Genomic DNA, 18,037 nt, shown 5'->3' with positions numbered 1-18,037 from the left:
GGAAAATGTTTAAAGTGATATGTTTAAAAAGTGTAACAAAAGTAGAAATAGTCAATCAGGAAGGAGAAAACAGAGAGACATGTCCAATGCGGGGAAATGTAAATTGACTTTGTGATGGACAACAGACACAACATACACAAGAGGCATAAGAATTGTTATTCTGAAACTGATCTGTTAATTGGACAACCTTTATTGTTAACATTCATCAAAGATGTATAGATTTGATGGTTTATAAATGATTGGAGAATAATGTCATGTGAAAAATTGAGGCTCCAACCCACTAAACCATGTTAAACCCTTTAGGATCAAGCACTGGAATTTTACGTTCCGCCCGCCACCGGAATCGCAAAAGTCTGTTGACCTCAGGCGGGTTTTTCCGGTTTTGGGGCAAACGTGGTGGAAAATCCCACCCAGAGAGTTCATATCTCTACTGAAATAGTGGATGGAAGGACTTTACATTCTAAATGTAGTAAACATTTGGATGGCGACACGGTGGCACAGTGGTTAGCACTGCTTCCTCACAGTGCCAGGGATCCAGGCTCAATTCTGACTCTTGGATGACTATGTAGAGTTTGCACTTTCTCCTGTGTCTGCATAGGTTTCCTCCGGGTGCTCCAGTTTCCTCCCACAGTCCAAAGATGTGCAGGTTAGGTGGATTGGCCATGTAAATTGCCCCTGAGTGTCGGGGGATTAGCAGAGTAAATACCTGGGGTTACGGGGATAGGGCCTGGGCGGGATTGTTGTTGGTGCAGGCTTGATGGGCCAAATGGCCTCATTCTTCACTGTAGGGATTCCATGATCAAGCAATGCAATTGTCATACTATTCTGTTTAAATGTGAATATAATTTGCATTCATCTTTTTCTAATTTAATATCTTAGCAAGCCATAATTCTCTAGCAACAACAAAGGGTGGAAATTTTCCAGCCCTTCCTGCCAGTAAGCTTTTCCAGTCCTGCCAAAGGCCATCCCCCCCCACCCACAACGGGTTCCCAAGCAGCAGGACTGGCAGGCCACACAAAACACCATAGACATCCGCGGGACCTTCTGGAAAACACACTTCAGGGGGTATGGGGGTGCTAAATCCCACCCAAAAGCTTGCTTTTATTTAGAGCCTTTAAAGAAGGAAAATGTTCCAAGGGAGTTCACAGGAGAGAATATCAAGCAGAGTTTGACATCAAACCAGATAAAGAAATGATTAGACAACTGGGCCAAAGTGGTAAGCTTTAAAGAACATATTAAAGGAGAAAAGTGAAATAAATAGGTAGAGAGATTTAGGGAGGAAGTTCCAGAGCTTACGGCCTAGTGACACAATGGTTAGCATTCTGCCTCACAGCACCAGGGACCCGGGTTCAATTCTGACCTTGGATAACTGTCTGTGTGTGAAGTTTGCACATTCTCCCCGTGTCTGCGTGGGTTTCCTCCAGGTACTCCAGTTCCCTCCCACAGTCTAAAGATGTACAGGTTAGGTGAATTGGCCATGGTAAATTACCCCTTGGTGTCCATAGATGTGCGTGTTAGGTGGATTGGCCATGCTAAATTGCCCCTTAGTGTCCAAAGATGTGCAACTTAGGTGGATTGGCCATGCTAAATTGCCCCTTAGTGTGCAAAGATGTGCGACTTAGGTGGATTGGCCATGCTAAATTGTCCCTTAGTGTCCAAAGATATCTTGGTTAGATGGATTAGCCACAGTAAATGTGTGGGGCTACAGGGATAGGGCAGAGGAGAGGGCCTGGATAAGATACTCTGTCAGAGAGTCGGTGCACACTCAATGGGCCGAATGGCCTCTTCTGCACTGTAGCGGTTCTATGATTAGGTCAGTGAGGAATGTCTCTATGGAGTCAGGATGTGCACTATGCACTGGGCAAATATAACCTCCATCAATCTGAATTTCAGCATATCTCAGCGATGCCTTTCACTTGGCTTACCAAATAAAGTTATTGCTTGAAAGACTGAACCAAAATATCGGACTGATTTTAATCCTTTTTTACGTAGGTTACGAAGACAGCAGACAAGTTCACTGTTTGGAATGAAGCGAAGCTCAGTGTACAACCCTGACGACTCTGCGGAAGCAATCAGCGAAGAAGATGACCTGGAACTTGAAGTGAAGTAAGATGACGGATTGAGTGTATCCGTTGTGAAAACAGGAAAACTGGTAAAAGAAAGACTTCTCTTCAGGGTCAAACACCAAACCAACAGCTCCTGTCAAGGAATGGAATGAAATGAAATGGCGAAGCATTTGGAATGAATGAAACCAAAGCTCTTGAATCCATCAGAGATTTAAGTTACTTTTCAACAGAAAGAAATGATAATTATGTGAAACATCAAGTTCTACGAACCATCACTGGTGTGGACTATGTCAATATATTTTGAACCATAAAGTTATATACTTTTTTACTCATAGATATTAGAGATGTACAGTTAACTATATGTTAATTGGTCTGAAAACCCTAAGATTAGAGGCATCAATAGAATCCCTACAGTGCAGAAAGAGACATTTGGCCCATCAAGTCTGCATCGATCCTCGGAAAGAGCAATCTACCTAGGCCCTAGGCCCACTCCCCCGCCCGTAACTCTACCTAGGCCCACGCCCCAGATCGCCCACTCCTCCTTTCCCTTAAACCTGTGCATTGATCATGGTCAATCCACCTAACCCGCGCATCTTCGCACTGTGGAAGGAAACCGGTGCACCCAGAGGAAATCCATGCAGACCACGCATACTAAGGGGCAATTTAGCATGGCCAATCCACTTAACCTACACACCTTTGGACACTAACGGGCAATTTAGCATGGTCAATCCACCTAACCTGCACATCTTTGGACTGTGGGAAGAAATCGAATAACCTGGAGGAAACCCACGCAGACATGGGGAGAACATACATGCAAACTCCACACAGACAGTCACCTAAGGCCGGAATCCAACCCGGGTCCTTGGTGCTGTGAGCCAGCAGTGTTAATAACTGTAACGCCCCATGGTGAGGGGTTAAATTGTGATTCTGTCCTTCGTTCATGGGAAAATCAGTTACCCATTACAGGGTCTGTCCTTTCTTACTGCTGCTGTGTGACTGTCTGGTTGTGAGTGTAGGCCCTGATGACCCTCTTCCTGCAAGAAAATGCCTGGTGTTCGATCAGCATCTAGCCCTATTGGCTGATTTAGATCAAGAATGCCCTGTGGAGGAATCATGCATATAAATGCGTCCAGCCCACAATGCTAGCTCACTCCTTGGCTTTACAAATGTGTACGCCCCATTTCCTGATAACGGCACTTATACAGCCTCATTCACAGAGTATATGCATTAATGAGTCCAACAGGAAGGCCTGAATGTTGGCATCCACTGCCCTCCTAACTTTGAATTATTGCCACAAGGAATTTTAGACCCTCACTCTTTCCACTGTTTCACCTGAGTAAAACAGGGAGCTTATCCATTTCTATGCTGTTTAGCAATTACATTATAATCTTAAGATAAATGCAAAAATACTGCGGATGTTGAAATCTAAAACAGAAACAGACCAATGAAGGCTCTGACGAACAGTCATCTAGACTTGAAACGTTGGCTCTATTCTCTCTCTCCACAGATTTTGTCAGACCTACTGAGATTTTCCAGCATTTTTCTGTTTTTGTACATTCTAATCTTGACACCTTTTCATTGCAAGTTTAGAGTTTGTTTTCTTATTATATTGCTCTGCAAAATTTTGGGTTGAGTCCCTCTGCTGGGGTCAAATGAGGTCAAGGGTATGGGCAACAGTTACCTGGCAGTGATTTCCCCTGAGTTGGCTAATTAGTGGCATGAGGACTGGCTCTCAAAGCAGCAGGGCTGAAGGTCAGCTCGGAAGGAATAGTAGCCGGCAGTTCAAGAGGGCGCCTTGATTTTGATTGAGCCACCTCTCTCCAATTGGTTAAATATTTGAATTTCAACCTGCCCTCACAGCTGGGCTACCATTATGCAGGGGTCCCCCCCCCCCCCCCCCCCCCGCTCCAGAGGGTAGCCTGTGGGTGCAGCTATCCCCAGCCAGGTGGGGAAGGCCTTAAAGCCTGCCTGGAATGATGCATGCCACCCCCAACTTGCTACTTGGAGGTCACTAGTAGGCAGCTAATTGGCCTACTTGCAACCCCTCAGGGGGCCCACTGGCTCCAACAATAGACTTTAATAAAGTTCTCAGTTCCCATTGACAGGCTCCCCACTGCTTGTGGCTTGTCGGCCCTTCCAACCCCTCTCCGACATCTGGAAAAAGGCCCAGGAGTTGTTTGTCCGCTGGCAAACCAACACCCCTGCCAACGGCGTAAATTTCCCTCAACCGCACACCGTGTGCACTCGTCCCCATTTCAGCTGTTTCTACACAAGCGATCTTGCAGACTTTTCTGCCGTTTGTTGCCGGATCTTTGCGACACCACGGTTCCTTCTCCAAAAGCCTCTACCCATAGGACAGAGCTGCCACCTTCCACTCTGAGCACCGGTCAGAGATTGGACTTGCCGTCGGTCCTGCCAATGCCATTCCGGATTCAGGCGAGGGATCCTTGGCAGAATGAGGAAAGATGATCGTTCCCGCACCTTGATCACCTGGTGCTGACTATAGGAACGGGACTGGATACAGCTACTTTGTCATGTCTCCTGCCTTCACCATCTCCACTTGATAAAGGAGGCTCTACCTGCACAATGATAAGCACATTGCCCTAAAGGTCACCATGGAATTCAACTCATTTTGTGACTGATCTATTCAAACCAATATTAGGTGAGATTTAAGATGTAGCATGAAAGGCTTATGTGGGAATGAAAACCTAGGGAAAACGATACGACGTATTTAAACAGAGGAGCCTTCAATTCCCTCGTCATATAAGCTGTTGTACTAGAGAAAGAGAAAAGTACAGGTGAATTGTCAGCAGCCATGATGCATTCATTTTGCGATAGCCCGCTGTGCCAGCACCATAACAAGGAGGCAGAATGGCTCAAATGTTTGCTGGATGGATAGAAATACTTCCTGGAGCACTGCCTGTCGACACCAATGAGGAATTCCTGAAGCGAGGTCAACAGGAAGTAACAGAATCATGTTCCACGTGAATTTGGTTCAAACACGGTTGGCGTATTGAGTCAGATTCAGCTGTCTTGGTGTTGTCCAAAGAAAATCCCTGAAGTTATTCCCCTCAGCCGTACTGTACAACCAAAGGAATATGAGGAAGAGAAAGAGGACAGAGTTGATGTACAGCCAAGTAAACCGGTGTCTTAATCAAGAACAGGAAATGCTGGAGAAACTCAGCGGGTCTGGCGGCACTTGTGGAGAGAGAAACAGAGTTAATGCGCAGATTATACGGCCTCGCTCGAGCGAGACTGGAAATTCCTGCCCGAGGTCAACAGACATTACGGTTGTCTACCCCTCGCCCGCTCTGATTCCGTGGTGGGCGAGGCGGTAGAATTCTGGCGAATGTTTCGAGTCCAATATCACTCTTCCAATTTTTCCAGCATTTTCTATTTTTATATCAGATTTTCAGCATTTGCCTCATTTTGCTTTGATTTTGATTTCTAAATTGTTTGCTTTAAAGGAATTTCATTTAGAAGCTACATTTTAGGGCCTTGTTATCATAGTCCTTTCTGAAAGTTAGGGGCTAATTCACAGTCCTATGATTTTATAAGGTCACGACATTCGTTCACAAGTTGTGGGCATCGCTGGCTAGATCGGCCTTTATTCTCCATTCCTAATTGTCCTTGAGAAGCCACCTTCTTGAACCACTGCAGGCCATGTGGTGTAGGTACACCCACAGTGAGATAGGAATTTTGAGGCTTTTGATCCAGTGACAGTAAAGGAACTGTGATATAATTCTAACTCAGGATGATGTGTGGCTTTGCAGGGCATTTGCACCTTATCCTAGGTGGAGGGTGTGGGTTTGGAAGGTGCTATTGAAGGGGCCTTGTTGAATTTCTGAAGTGCCTCTTGTAGATAGCACACATGGCTGCTGCTGTTCGTCAGTGGCAGCGGAAGTGAATGTTTAAGATGGTGGATGAGATGTCAATAAAGCAAGTAATCTTTTCCTGGAAGACGTTGGACTTCTTGAGTATTATTGGATTGCACTCATCCGGGCAATAACAATCTGCTTTTTGCAACATCCTTTACTTACCATATCAGCCCGTATCCCAGTGTTTGCAAGAGTCGTACGTGCTTGCTGAATATAAAAGACTAATTTTAATCTTGTCCACCTGGTAGAAATTTGGTGAGCGGATAGTTAAAAAGGCTCCCTGCACCAATCCCATTGCCTTGCTGTGGATTCTGACATTAGCCTGCTGTTCTGAACAAGCAAGAGGGACACTCATTGGAAAACATGGGGATCCTTTATTTAAACAGACTGGGCATTGGAGCTCAAATACAATTTTAACTGGAGGCCATTTTGCCTTCTCCAACAGGCCAGCCTGATTACAACCTGGAGTCAGAAGAGATCAAGGAAGCTGAGTCTTTTTTTAAGTTTCTTTCATTTTTAATTTCCTCCAAACTACACAAGGAAATCTTGGGTCTCACCCTCCCCCCCCCAGCTTCCACACCCTCTACTAAAGGGAAAGCTGTACTGAACAACCCCCCTTTACCCCCTCCTAATTCCCCATGCTATTCCCCCAAACCCGCTGTGCACCTTCACCCATCTCATTCCAACCACTTGCCTGGGAGCCAGCGTCCATTCTTTGGGATCCCCAACAGTGGCCCCTTTTCACCCAAAATCCCACTCCTGCCAACAGCTATAGCTAACGCTTCCTACCAGGTCAGGTGGGTGACTTGACACTGATACAGAGATGAGACAAGCATGGGTTAAATTACCCCATACCTCACCCTGCAGAGGGCCAGACAGTTTGCTGTGGGTTTGGAAGTTCAGCTCGGAGGCAAATCAGTTGCCGCGGTGATAATTCACCTTCGACAATGGCCTGGGAAGGGAATGGAATTGTGGAAAGAATATGGAGTTACTGAGGAATTTGGTCTTCCCAATTTTTAACTGGTTGGAATTTGAGCTTATCCGAGAATGGATGTTTGACAAGTAAACGACGCAGAAGCAGTAAAGTGGTTGAGAGAGGTGGAGATGGATGTTGTCAGCATATGTTAACTTGTGGGTGATACTGCTAAGAGGCAGCACAAGAGTTAACTTGTGGGTGATACTGCTAAGAGGCAGCACAAGAGTTAACTTGTGGGTGATACTGCTAAGAGGCAGCACAAGAGTTAACTTGTGGGTGATACTGCTAAGAGGCAGCACAGGAAGAGTTAGGGACCAAGGATGGATCCTAGGAGGACTCCAGATATAAGAATGAGGGGGAAGAAAGTCATTGCTACAGATTCACTGGCAATGACTAGAGATGGGTAAGAATGAAACCAAATGAAAGTGTAGTGATGCATAGCTGGACAATGGTGGAAAGGCAGTAGAACAGGATGGTGTCGTTGGTCTTGTCAAAGACTGCCGAGAGGCCAAGGAGGAAGAGGAAGGGTTACAATGGTCAGAAGCATTTGTGACTTAAGTTAGGGCTATTACTGTACTGTGGGAAAAGTGGCAACCAATTTGGGGAGATTCAACAAGGAATTGTGGGAAAATGGGCATGAATGCAGGAGGCAACGACATGTTCAAGCATTTTGGAAAGACCAGGGGAGGTTAAGGATGGGGCGATAGTACGCAATGATAGAGGAATCAAAGTTTGTTTGGTGGGAGTGCTGACAATGTTGGTTCGAAAAGAGAGATGTAGCACCTAGACAGGGGCTATTTACGATGTCTTCTCACAGAGATGCCTGGAAGTTAAACTGGGTGATCAATAGTTTGGTGACAATGGGCTCAAGGAAGAGAGAATGGGGCTCATGGATGAAGCAAGCTAGGAGAAAGATATGAGTGGGGGAGGGGAGAGAAACTAAATGCTTCATGGTTCTGAACTGGGGCAAAATTAACCTGGAAGAGGCTCGGCTTGAGGGGCAAGAGAAGTGATAAAGAGGCAATTGAGCAAATGGTTCCCAATGTTATTGACCATAGCCTCCTCACACTTTGAAGACTTTGCTCTCTGGAATGATCAAATGCCAGCACAGAAAGTCACATGCCACTTTCCCCCAGTTGAGTTATCAGTCCTTAGATGTAACCTCTGATTATTCTGACACCTTGCTACATCATCCACATTTAACATTAAAGTCAGCTGAATTAGCAAACGAATTCCATGTACACAGCGAATGGATGTATCTGTTACGCAGAGTTTAGTATGTGCGGCTCAGCACACTTTAATTAGTGCACATTTTTTTTCTGCTCTCGATTGTAAAGTATTTTCAAAAGCTGCTAGATGGCACGGTGGCACAGTGGTTAGCACTGCTGCCTCATAGCATCAGGGACCCGGGTTCGATTCTCGGCTTGGGCCACTGTCTGTGTGGAGTTTGCACCTTGTCTGTGTGGGTTTTCTCTGGATGCTCCGGTTTCCTCTAAAGATATGCAGGTTAGTTTAATTGGCCATTTAAATTGCTCCTTTGTGTCAGGGAGACTAGCAGGGTAAATACGTGGGATTATGGGAATAGGGCCTGGGTGAAATTGTTGTGCGTGTAGGTTTGATGGGCTGAATTGCCTCCTTCTGCACTGTAGGGATTCTATGTTCTATGATACAGGCTACACTGTAATCCATGCTTCTTAATCATCGTATCTCAAGCCAGTGCAAATACCCGTTACGTTAAAATAAATTGACCATTTTTGGCAGTGTTACAGATTTTTAAAAAATGGAAACTCAGTTGTGTTGATTGGTCATTCCATCTTAGTGGAAAGCACTATAATTAGTTTCATTAATCTCACATTCAGAGTGGACTAGAAGAATGATTGGGCAGTTTTATATATCCTGCAAGGGCAGTCAGGTGAAAAGTACACAGGTAAGATGCCCTTCACCTGTGTATCGAGTGTGAATTCATTCAGCTTAATTTTATTGCTGTCGCACTGTCCAAGCCTGTTTTTTTTTCATAGCTCGCGTCGTAATTTTATCAAACATTGGGCTGTTGCAGCAGGAACTGTTTAAAATTGAACCGGCAGGAACAGGGAGAGCAAGCGTTTGAACTCACCACAGAGTACATACACTGCTCATGATGCATTGCTGTGGCCACCATTTTAACTGCTTAGCTGCTCCAGAGGCAGGTACGAGCCTCACGCATACATGTAAATCAGAGTCCCATGGCACATTCTGGACCCAGCCCAAGCCAGCACTCACCCCAGTGTAAAACCTGAATCATAGCATTCTACAGTACAGAAGGAGGCCACTTGGCCCATTGAGTCTGCACCGAAAACAATCCCACCCAGGCCCCACCCCCGTAACCCCATGCATTTACTCTAGCTAGTCGTCCTGACACTAAGGGGCAATTTAGCAAGGCCAATCCACCTAATCTGCATATCTTTAGACTGCAGGAGGAAACTGGAGCACCCGGAGGAAACCCACGCAGACACGGGGAGAGTGTGCAAACACCACACAGACTGTGACCCAAGCCAGGAATCAAACCCAGGTGCCTGGCGCTGTGAGGTAGCAGTGCTAACCACTGTGTCACCGTGCTGCCCTGAAGCAGTATTTAAAAGGGAGTTGAACTGTGGAAAATTGGATCACAGGATTTTATTGTAAAAAAAAGATGGCGCTGGAGCCCCCTGCCCGCTTGGCACTTACCTCCTCACAAACTGGAGCGCTCGAATCAGACTTTTGTGGAGCATGTCTGTTTCACGCTGATTCTGGATGGGCGAATGCGGTGGTAAAGGGGGAAGTGCTGGGAAGGTTGGGCGTGCAGCCCATTAAGTCAATTTAAATGCATGCACGGTCCCGATCGCATCCATTTTTGGGCCTTGGTAAAAGGGGAACTGGTGTGGAAGTGGGCGTGGATTCCGCTACTCACCTCACGCCCGACTTTACCAAGTTTTCGTACCTGGAAACGGGCAATGCACTGGCAAAATTGGGCCCTATGACTCTATGTGAAAAAAAATCTGCTTCAGAAGCTAATTATTTGGCGTGTGTGTGCAGAGAGCAGATCAGCATTGTCATTGTGGTGAGAAAGTGGCTTGAGTGAGGGTGCTGTAGCTTGTTCACCTGTCTTCCCACTTGACTCGAATATCATGTGGAGACACCGCTGGTGGGAATTCTCCACCACTCAGAGGAGCTGGTGGGAGGTGACTCAAGTCTGACTGCCGTATAAAAGGGTGGTGACAGCAGGGCTGTAGACTAAAACCTTTCTACTGTTATGGGGATTGCTGTACTCAAAGACCTTTTGGAAGGGTGTGCTGATTCTGTGATAGATTGCCACTTCAATGGTGACCTTTTGAGAAAGGTAGCTGCTGAGATATGGGAAATGTTCAATGACTTATAAGATCCCCCTTCAATCCAACTGCTGGAGATGTAGTTGCGTGTCCGAGAGAGAGCTGTGGAGGGTTTTAATCTCGTTGATGCCGAGTGAAGGGATCAACCCTTTTGTATGCGGAGTTGAAGAGGGTGAGGGTGGTCAGAATGTCACTTGCAGTGTGGGCCACAATTGCCCAGTCATCGACATATTGATGAATGGTCACCCTGACTCGAAACATTGGCTCTATTCCCTCTCCACAGATGCTGTCAGATCTGCTGAGATTTTCCAGCATTTTCTGTTTTTGTTTCAGATTCCAGCATCTGCAGTATTTTGCCTTTATTTTGTAAGTCATAGATGTGCTGGAAGGTCACCTTAAGACTTGTCTCTTGGCCTATTGAAGTTGAAGTGCTCCCAGTTTCAAGTCCGCCCAGCACTCTGTGTCAAAACGGTAAAATAGGGCCCACAATGTCATAGAGGTTTACAGCATGGAAGTACAGCATGGAAAGAGGCCATCCAGCCCATCGAGTCTGCACCGACAACAATCTCACCCAGTCCCTATCCCTGTAACTCCACATATTTACCCCGCTAATCCCTCTAACCTACGCATCCCAGGACACTAAGGGGCAATTTAGCATGGACAATGCACCTACCCTGCACATCTTTGTACTGTGGGAGGAAACCGGAGCACCCAAGGGAAACCCACACAGACATGGGGAGAACGTGCAAACTCCGCACAGACAGTGACCCAAGCCGGGAATCGAACCCGGGTCCCTGGAACCGTGATGCAGCAATGCTGACCACTGTGCCACCGTGCTGCTGTAAAATATATTTGTGGTTGCCCAGGACGGCTAGAAACCACATTGAGTCTCTGGAAGGGTGACATCATTGATGGGTAGGAGATAGTTCAAGGGGATTGGTTTATCTCCCCATAGTGGATGGAAGGAATATGTCCTTAGTTCCACACCCTTGTTGAAAAGTGAAACCAGGGTGGCATTGCCGAGGTTGGGAAGTAATACCTCTTCTTCAAGGTTTTTGTAAAAACGTTCCGAGAGTTTGAGCGACAGTTCATGATCTCCAGCTTTATAGATCTCAAAGGTTTTGTGGACCACACACCTGTTGGATAGCCTTTCGTTTCTCAGCAGATGTTGGCTGCATACCCAAAATTGATCTCTCAAGCTGTTGGAGGATTTTTTGATTGCTTTGTCTGATACTATTAACTCCCAATTGAGAAGGTTCTCAGTGGGATCCTAGCAATGTCCTCAGACAGCTGCAGCATCTTTGAGTTTCACCAGCTCAGGGCTGGGAGGGACTATTTGTTTTTTGCCCATAAATGGGCCTGGTGGCCCAGAGGAAGTGATGCATGTCGTGCAGGTCTGGGTAGTGTTGGATTTTATACATCTTCTTTACCCACCATTTATTCTTGATGCCTCTTAAATATTGTTAATGTGCCTGCTTCCACCACTTCCTCTGGCAGCGTGTTCCAGGCACCCACCACTCTCTGCGTGAAAATCTTCCCCTGCACATCTCCCTTAAACCTTCCCCCTCTCACCTTGAACCTGTGCCCCCTTGTAATTGGCACTTCCACCCTGGGAAAAAGCCATGAACATACACCTGGCACCCAAATAACATTCGATGAGATTCGAGTTTGAGTGGTAAGTGATGTTTCTGTTGTGACGTAGGGTGACTTTGACATGTAATGAAGGCCTAGCATTTCCAATCAACAAATTTGCTCATTTCGTTGTCATTCCGGTGGAACCAGTCTTGGTTTCTGTGAGATTCAAACCCAGTGGTTTGGGTGCATGATCTTGGATTTGATCCCGGTCCACACTGACATCATTGGAGCCTGGAGAAGGGAATAAAGTTGCATCCGGAATTATTGTCTTGTTTCAATATTCGGGAGATAGTGGGTGTTAAATTTTCTCCTAGATTTCTTTGAGGGTCTTCGATATTTGGGTGCCAAGCGTAGGCTCATGGCTTTTTCCCCGGGTGGAAGTGTCAATTACAAGGGGGCACAGGTTCAAGGTGAGAGGGGGAAAGTTTAAGGGAGATATGGAGGAGAAGTTTTTCATGCAGAGAGTGATGGGTGCTTGGAATGCACTGCCAGAGGAGGTGGTGGAAGTAGGCACATTAGCAACATCTAAGAGGCATCTGGATGGCAACATGAATAGACAGGGAATAGAGAGATATGGTCCGAGTAAGAGCAGAAGGTTTTTTTTTAGTTTAGTTCGGGCATCATGGTCGGCACAGTCTTGGGGGCCAAAGGCCTGTTTCTGTGCTGTACTTTTATTTGTTTCTTTGTTCTTTGACATTGCACAGACTGTAAACAAACTCCTTCATACTTTCAACCGTGCTGCTGAAACTTCTTGACATGTTTCCAATAGCTTGTTTAACTATTTTTATTGTTTCAAGGGATGTGGGCGTCGCTGGCTGGGCCAGCTTTTGTTGCCCATCCTTAATTGCCCTTGAACTGAATGGCTTGCTAGGCCATTTCAGCGGGTAGTTAAGAATTAACCACATTGCTGTGGGTCTGGAGTCACATGTAGGCCAGACCGGGTAAGGATGGCAGATTTCCTTTTCTAAAGGACATTAGTAAACCAGATGAGCTTTTATGACAACTGATGATAATTTAATGGTCACCATTACTGTGACAAGCTTTTAATTCCAAATTCACCAATTCCAGTTGGCGTGGTGGGATTTGAACTCATATCCCCAGAGTATTAACCCGGGCCTCTTGATTATGAGTCCAGTGACATCACCACTACACAACCATCTCACCCTGCCTGTGAGAGGTAAGCCACTTTCTTTCAATGGCTGCCTCTCTGAAGTCCTTAGCTTTGTCCTGCTAAGCAGGGCTGGGAGAGAACCTTGTCGTCTGCTGTGCTTCCTTCGGGGTTGGCCCTGCCACCTCTGCCTACTGCCCCTTACAATGTGCAGATCCCTCTACCTCACTGTCAAACACATGCTGAGTGCTTAACTGTGATAATGTTTGGGAGGGAGGGATAGAAAGCACGATGTTATCTTCTTCTGCAGCTTCTTGCTGTGGAGAACCTATGAAAGAAAAGGTAAGAGTTAACACGACACTAAGATGCTGAGCATGACAGTGTCTTCACAGCTCAAAGTTGTGAAGAATGGCTAAGATAACTAAAGGGCTATAACATGCAGAGACCCTGCTGGGATAAGCCACCAGCCTTACTTTTTCTGATGCGTATGGTTCTTTCTGCACTATTAATCTTCTTACTCTACTCGAGTGACAGTGCAACTGTTGTTTATTTCATATCTTGGAGCTATGCACAGATGACACATCAGCTAATATGTGTGCAAGAAATATTTATTCTCAGTAATTTAAAATATCTGCTCCCTCATGCTTCTCATAGCTCGCTTCCAGTTTTTTTTTACTTTTCTCTGAGTCCACACACAGGCTTAACTAATCAAGCACAGTGAGTATCAATAACAAACAGATGCACAAAATCAAACTCTGAACAATTGAGCACATCATTTCACCCTTGTAAAAATAAAGATTTATTTTAAATTAAATCATCCCAAACAACAAACATATATACTTTGAGTCATTTCTTAGAGTTCAACTTATCCATTTTTTTCTAAGTAGTTTTGTCTAGTCAGATATAGTCTTTGAGATTTGAAGGCCTCTGATGATCCATGGAATTGAGGTTGTGTTATTGTGTAATCAACACGATGGCATGAACCTGCGAGATATTCAACCTTGAAGTTATAGTGATGAAAACAATCTGACCACCTGTAGATGCATGAGGCTGATGACCAGAAACTGCGTCGGAACTCTACTACCTTGCCCGCCATGGAATCGGAGCGGGCGATGGTCCGACAACGGAAATCTCTGTTGACCTCGGGCAGGAACCTGAGCAAGGCCATAGAAACCCACCCCTGATGTGGTTAACAATGTCATCAGTGCTTGGTGGTCAGCTACCCCGGACCTTGGTCCCGACCGGCACCCGGGTCCTTGATTCCGACCGCCACCCTGGACCTTGGTTCCGACCGCCACCCTGGACCTTGGTTCCGACCGCCACCCCGGCCCTTGGTTCCGACCGCCACCCTGGACGTTGGTTCCGACCGCCACCCAGGACCTTGGTTGTGACCGCCTCCCCGGACCTTGGTTCCGACCGCCACCCCGGACGTATGATCCAGGTGCCAATGTTCACCAGTGTGGATGCAAGCGGTTGCTCCCCACTCTCCAAGAGAATATTTGTGTTCTGTTTCTGACAACACATGAGTGATTAGTCATTCATTACTTCAATATGCTCTCAGAGTATAGCTCCTCTCGCATGTCCTGATGCATCTGCTGTGACATGGCTTCCGTATGTGGGTTGAATACGCAAAGACTGGTGGAGATGCTACATTGGCCTTTAACATATCAAATAATGTTTGCTGTCCCTTTCCCATTGTGCCTGTTTGCACAGTAATTTCTGAAGAGGTTCCATGATCTGTACATACTTAGGAATGAATTTATAAAAGAAGTTGATAGTATCGGGGAACAATGCAAACTCTATCATGTGAGGAGGGGTCAGAAGAGTATGGATGGTTTTGACATTGTTGTGCGTAGGCTTCAGCCCAGTTGCTGTCACTCTGTACCCTTGGACGTCAGTGTCAGATGCTGCAAATGGGCATTCTTTCCTGTTGAGCATCAGATTGTGCTGGGCATGCTGAATGAGCACTGCTGGTAATCATCGATCATGTCCTGTTTTGTCCATTCCAAGGAAAGCAGCAGTGTCAAGTAAGTGGATGGACTCCTCAATATCTACCAGGAGTGAAGAAATAACCTACTGGCATGCGTTAGGTGCTGAACTTAGTCAGAAGGGACATTCTGAGGTGTGGAAACATACCTTAGTGAGTAACCAAAGCTGTAAGATAGCAGCTTTGCTCTGTTCGGTGTATCTGAAGATAATTTTGTTGTGTGTCGAGCTTCGTGAAGACTGTGGAGTCAGGAAATTATGCTGGCATTTTTTGGTTTGTAGGAAGTGCATATTTGTCTGGAATTATAGCTTTGTTGACCACTTTAAGGTCAATACAGAGTCTAAGTTTGTTAGTTTAGCGTAGGTTCAATATCCATGGTTGAGTTGCCTTGCTCAATGATACAAACTGCTTCTAGGTATTTCAGCTGCTGTGATACTTGGGAAGGGGTCATAAATGGCAACTGTCTCAAATTTTGTGAAGCTGGTGGAACTGATGAGTCAACATTAGGAACATGACTATCCCTCTTAATCTCCCCAAATCCGGTCAATAATGAGGGAAACTGGACTGAATACCCTGAACTGAATTTTCCCATCCCACCACGGGAATCGTAGCAAGCGGAACATGGACCATGCAAGGGTCCATTGACCTCGGGTGGGATTTTCCAGTCTTGGGGTGAGTGAGGCTGGAAAATCCCACCCTCTGTGTCATCAATCACAGTAATGTGCTCTCTGATGGGCTCTTCAACTTTGAATCCAAGCTGACCCAAGACTTCTGCCTCTATACATATACGGTAAGAAGTCCAACAGGTTTATTTGGAATCACGAGCTTTCAGAGTGCTGACTCACCTGAGGAAGGAGCAGCGCTCCAAAAGCTCATGATTCCAAATAAACCTGTTGGACTTTAACCTGGTGTTGTGAGACTGCTTACTGTGCCCACCCCTGTCCAACGCCGGCATCTCCACACCATGTCTATCCATGTAGAAAGAGGCTGATGTTTTTGTAGTGTACTAGAACTGTGAGCATTCCCAAAACCTAAATAATTGAGTCATTATAAGTTTAAAGAGAGTCAGTCACTGGAGTGAGAAAGTTGGGAAAAATACCGATGGTAGAGTTTGTCGCTCAAAGCAGACAGTTTGACACCAACATCAATGATAAATGACACTGAGATGCTTGTGATCTTGACTCAGCATTCCTTAAAATGTCCTGGTGCTTTACCATTCGTGATGGTATATGCATGCTGTACCTCATCTCAGGAAGAGACTCCTTCCTGTGTCAAACCCATGAAGTCTTCTTCAATGAGCTGCACATCTTTGCAAAGAGATTCCACTTTAAACATGAGTATCATTTTTTCCCTTGAGCTGGACAAGGGTTGGCCATGTTAAATTTGCCCCTTAGTGTCCCAAGATGTGCAGGTTAGGTGGATTGGCTGTGATCAATGCATTGGTTAGAGGAGGATAGGGCCTCATTAAGATGCCTTTCAGAGAATCAATGCAGACTTGATGGGCCGATTGGCCTCTTCTGCACAGTAGGGATTCTACGAGTCTATGATATGTTGATATGGGGTCCATAAGTTTGAATCCAAGCTTATTGAAAATGTTTACCACCATAAGAAGCCTTTGACTTTATAGAATATAAACATGAACCAGTGTAGGTGACGCACTGGAATTGTGATCATTCCCAAAAGCAGAATAATAGCTATTGTAAACCTGAAGAGAGTCTGCCACAGAAGTGGGAGAATAAATTAGAAAAAATACCGATGGGAAAGTTTGTCATTCAAAATAGATGCTTTCACATTAACACCTCAGTGACACTGAAATGCCTGCTATCTCGACTGAGCATTCCTGAGCATGACCCGGTGTTTATTGTTCATGACGGTGTACACACACTATACCTCCCTCTCCAGCAGAGGCTCCGCCATGTAAAAAACAAATGATGTTTCCTTCTGTAATACTGACTGAAAAGTCGGAAATGATGATTAATTTCCGTATTATGACTGTATATTGGCTCTGGCAATGTACATAAGATGTGATAGGATTGAGTCAGATTAGCCACTGTTGAACTTCCAGCTTGATCTTTGCGGGAACACAAGGGTATCACTCTGCAAGCCAGCCTTTCAACAGTCTTAAAGGGGATATGGACCAGAAAATGATGAAGAAGCCTGCAATTGTAACGTCAGGCATAGGTCGGTTAGTATTGCGGATATTTCTAATGGTGCCAATATCCTTGATTTTCAAGACACTGTCAGGCAGAATCTCATTAAGAGAATCTTAAAACTACTTCTGATTTCATCAGGATTATCATTGTGATCAGGGGAGTGAGAAATCTTGAAACAGTGTGAAGATACGCCTGTGTGGTGCTAATATGTATGAAACATCTTGTAACTGTCAAAAAGGGCATTTTGAAACAGTTTATTGTGATTCCTATCATGTCTTTGACCATGCAGGAAGTAATCAATCCCTAATTGCCACATGAGTACGTGTACAGACGGGGTATAAAAAGGCATACCTTTATTTTGTTCTTTGCTATACAGTTGGAAGTGGGTCAAAACATCAGAAAGTATGTCTTTTCCCCTAAGCAGCAGTTCAGGTGTAAACAGGGACCAGGATTTTGTTCATGGAATGTGTAGTCTCCTGGTTGAACTAAAGTGGAGAGCTGGAGGGAAGTGTCAGTCTTTCTGTGGGTTAAGGGTCTGGGTGAAAAGGGCCAGTGTTTTGTCTTTTCTCTGTGGGTTAAAGGAAAGCTTATAGAATCATGGAGTCCCTACAGTGCAGAAGGAGGCCATTCGGCACATAGGGGGGAATTTTACGGCACCCCCGCCCGAGGCTCGTACGATCCCGTCCAAGGCCAACAGAGAATGCCATTCTGTGAGCCTCGCCCGCCCCCGGAAGCAGGGCGAGCATGCTGGTAAAATTACGGCCATCGACTCTGCACTGACACTTTGACAGAGCATCGCACCCAGGCCTATCCCCATAGCCTCACATATTTACCCTGCTAATCCCCCTAACATACACATCTTGGGACTCTAAGGGGCAATTTAGCATGGT

At 45.7% G+C, this 18,037-nt stretch overlaps 1 protein-coding gene and 1 long non-coding RNA gene across 4 annotated transcripts in view; one reads left to right on the top strand and one right to left on the bottom strand.

Moving 5' to 3' along the window:
* LOC144496164 (coiled-coil domain-containing protein 102A-like) overlaps positions 1 to 3,584 on the top strand; it is a 528,300-nt gene extending 524,716 nt beyond the window's left edge. For 2 of the 3 annotated variants that reach the window (XM_078217149.1, XM_078217150.1), the window contains exon 9: positions 1,993 to 3,584. In XM_078217149.1, coding sequence (XP_078073275.1) covers positions 1,993 to 2,110 — 118 coding nt within the window. In that variant the 3' untranslated portion in view covers positions 2,111 to 3,584. The remainder of the gene's footprint in view (positions 1 to 1,992) is intronic. The other variant, XM_078217151.1, reaches the window with a different exon arrangement.
* Positions 1 to 18,037, bottom strand: part of LOC144496165 (uncharacterized) — a 462,102-nt gene that overhangs the window by 367,196 nt on the left and 76,869 nt on the right. The gene's annotated exons all lie outside the window — the stretch shown is intronic.

Source organism: Mustelus asterias, chromosome 7 (assembly GCF_964213995.1).
Source record: "Mustelus asterias chromosome 7, sMusAst1.hap1.1, whole genome shotgun sequence".
Lineage (NCBI taxonomy): Eukaryota > Metazoa > Chordata > Chondrichthyes > Carcharhiniformes > Triakidae > Mustelus > Mustelus asterias.
Note: the sequence above shows the minus strand (reverse complement) of the source record. Positions and strands in the feature narration are given on the sequence as shown.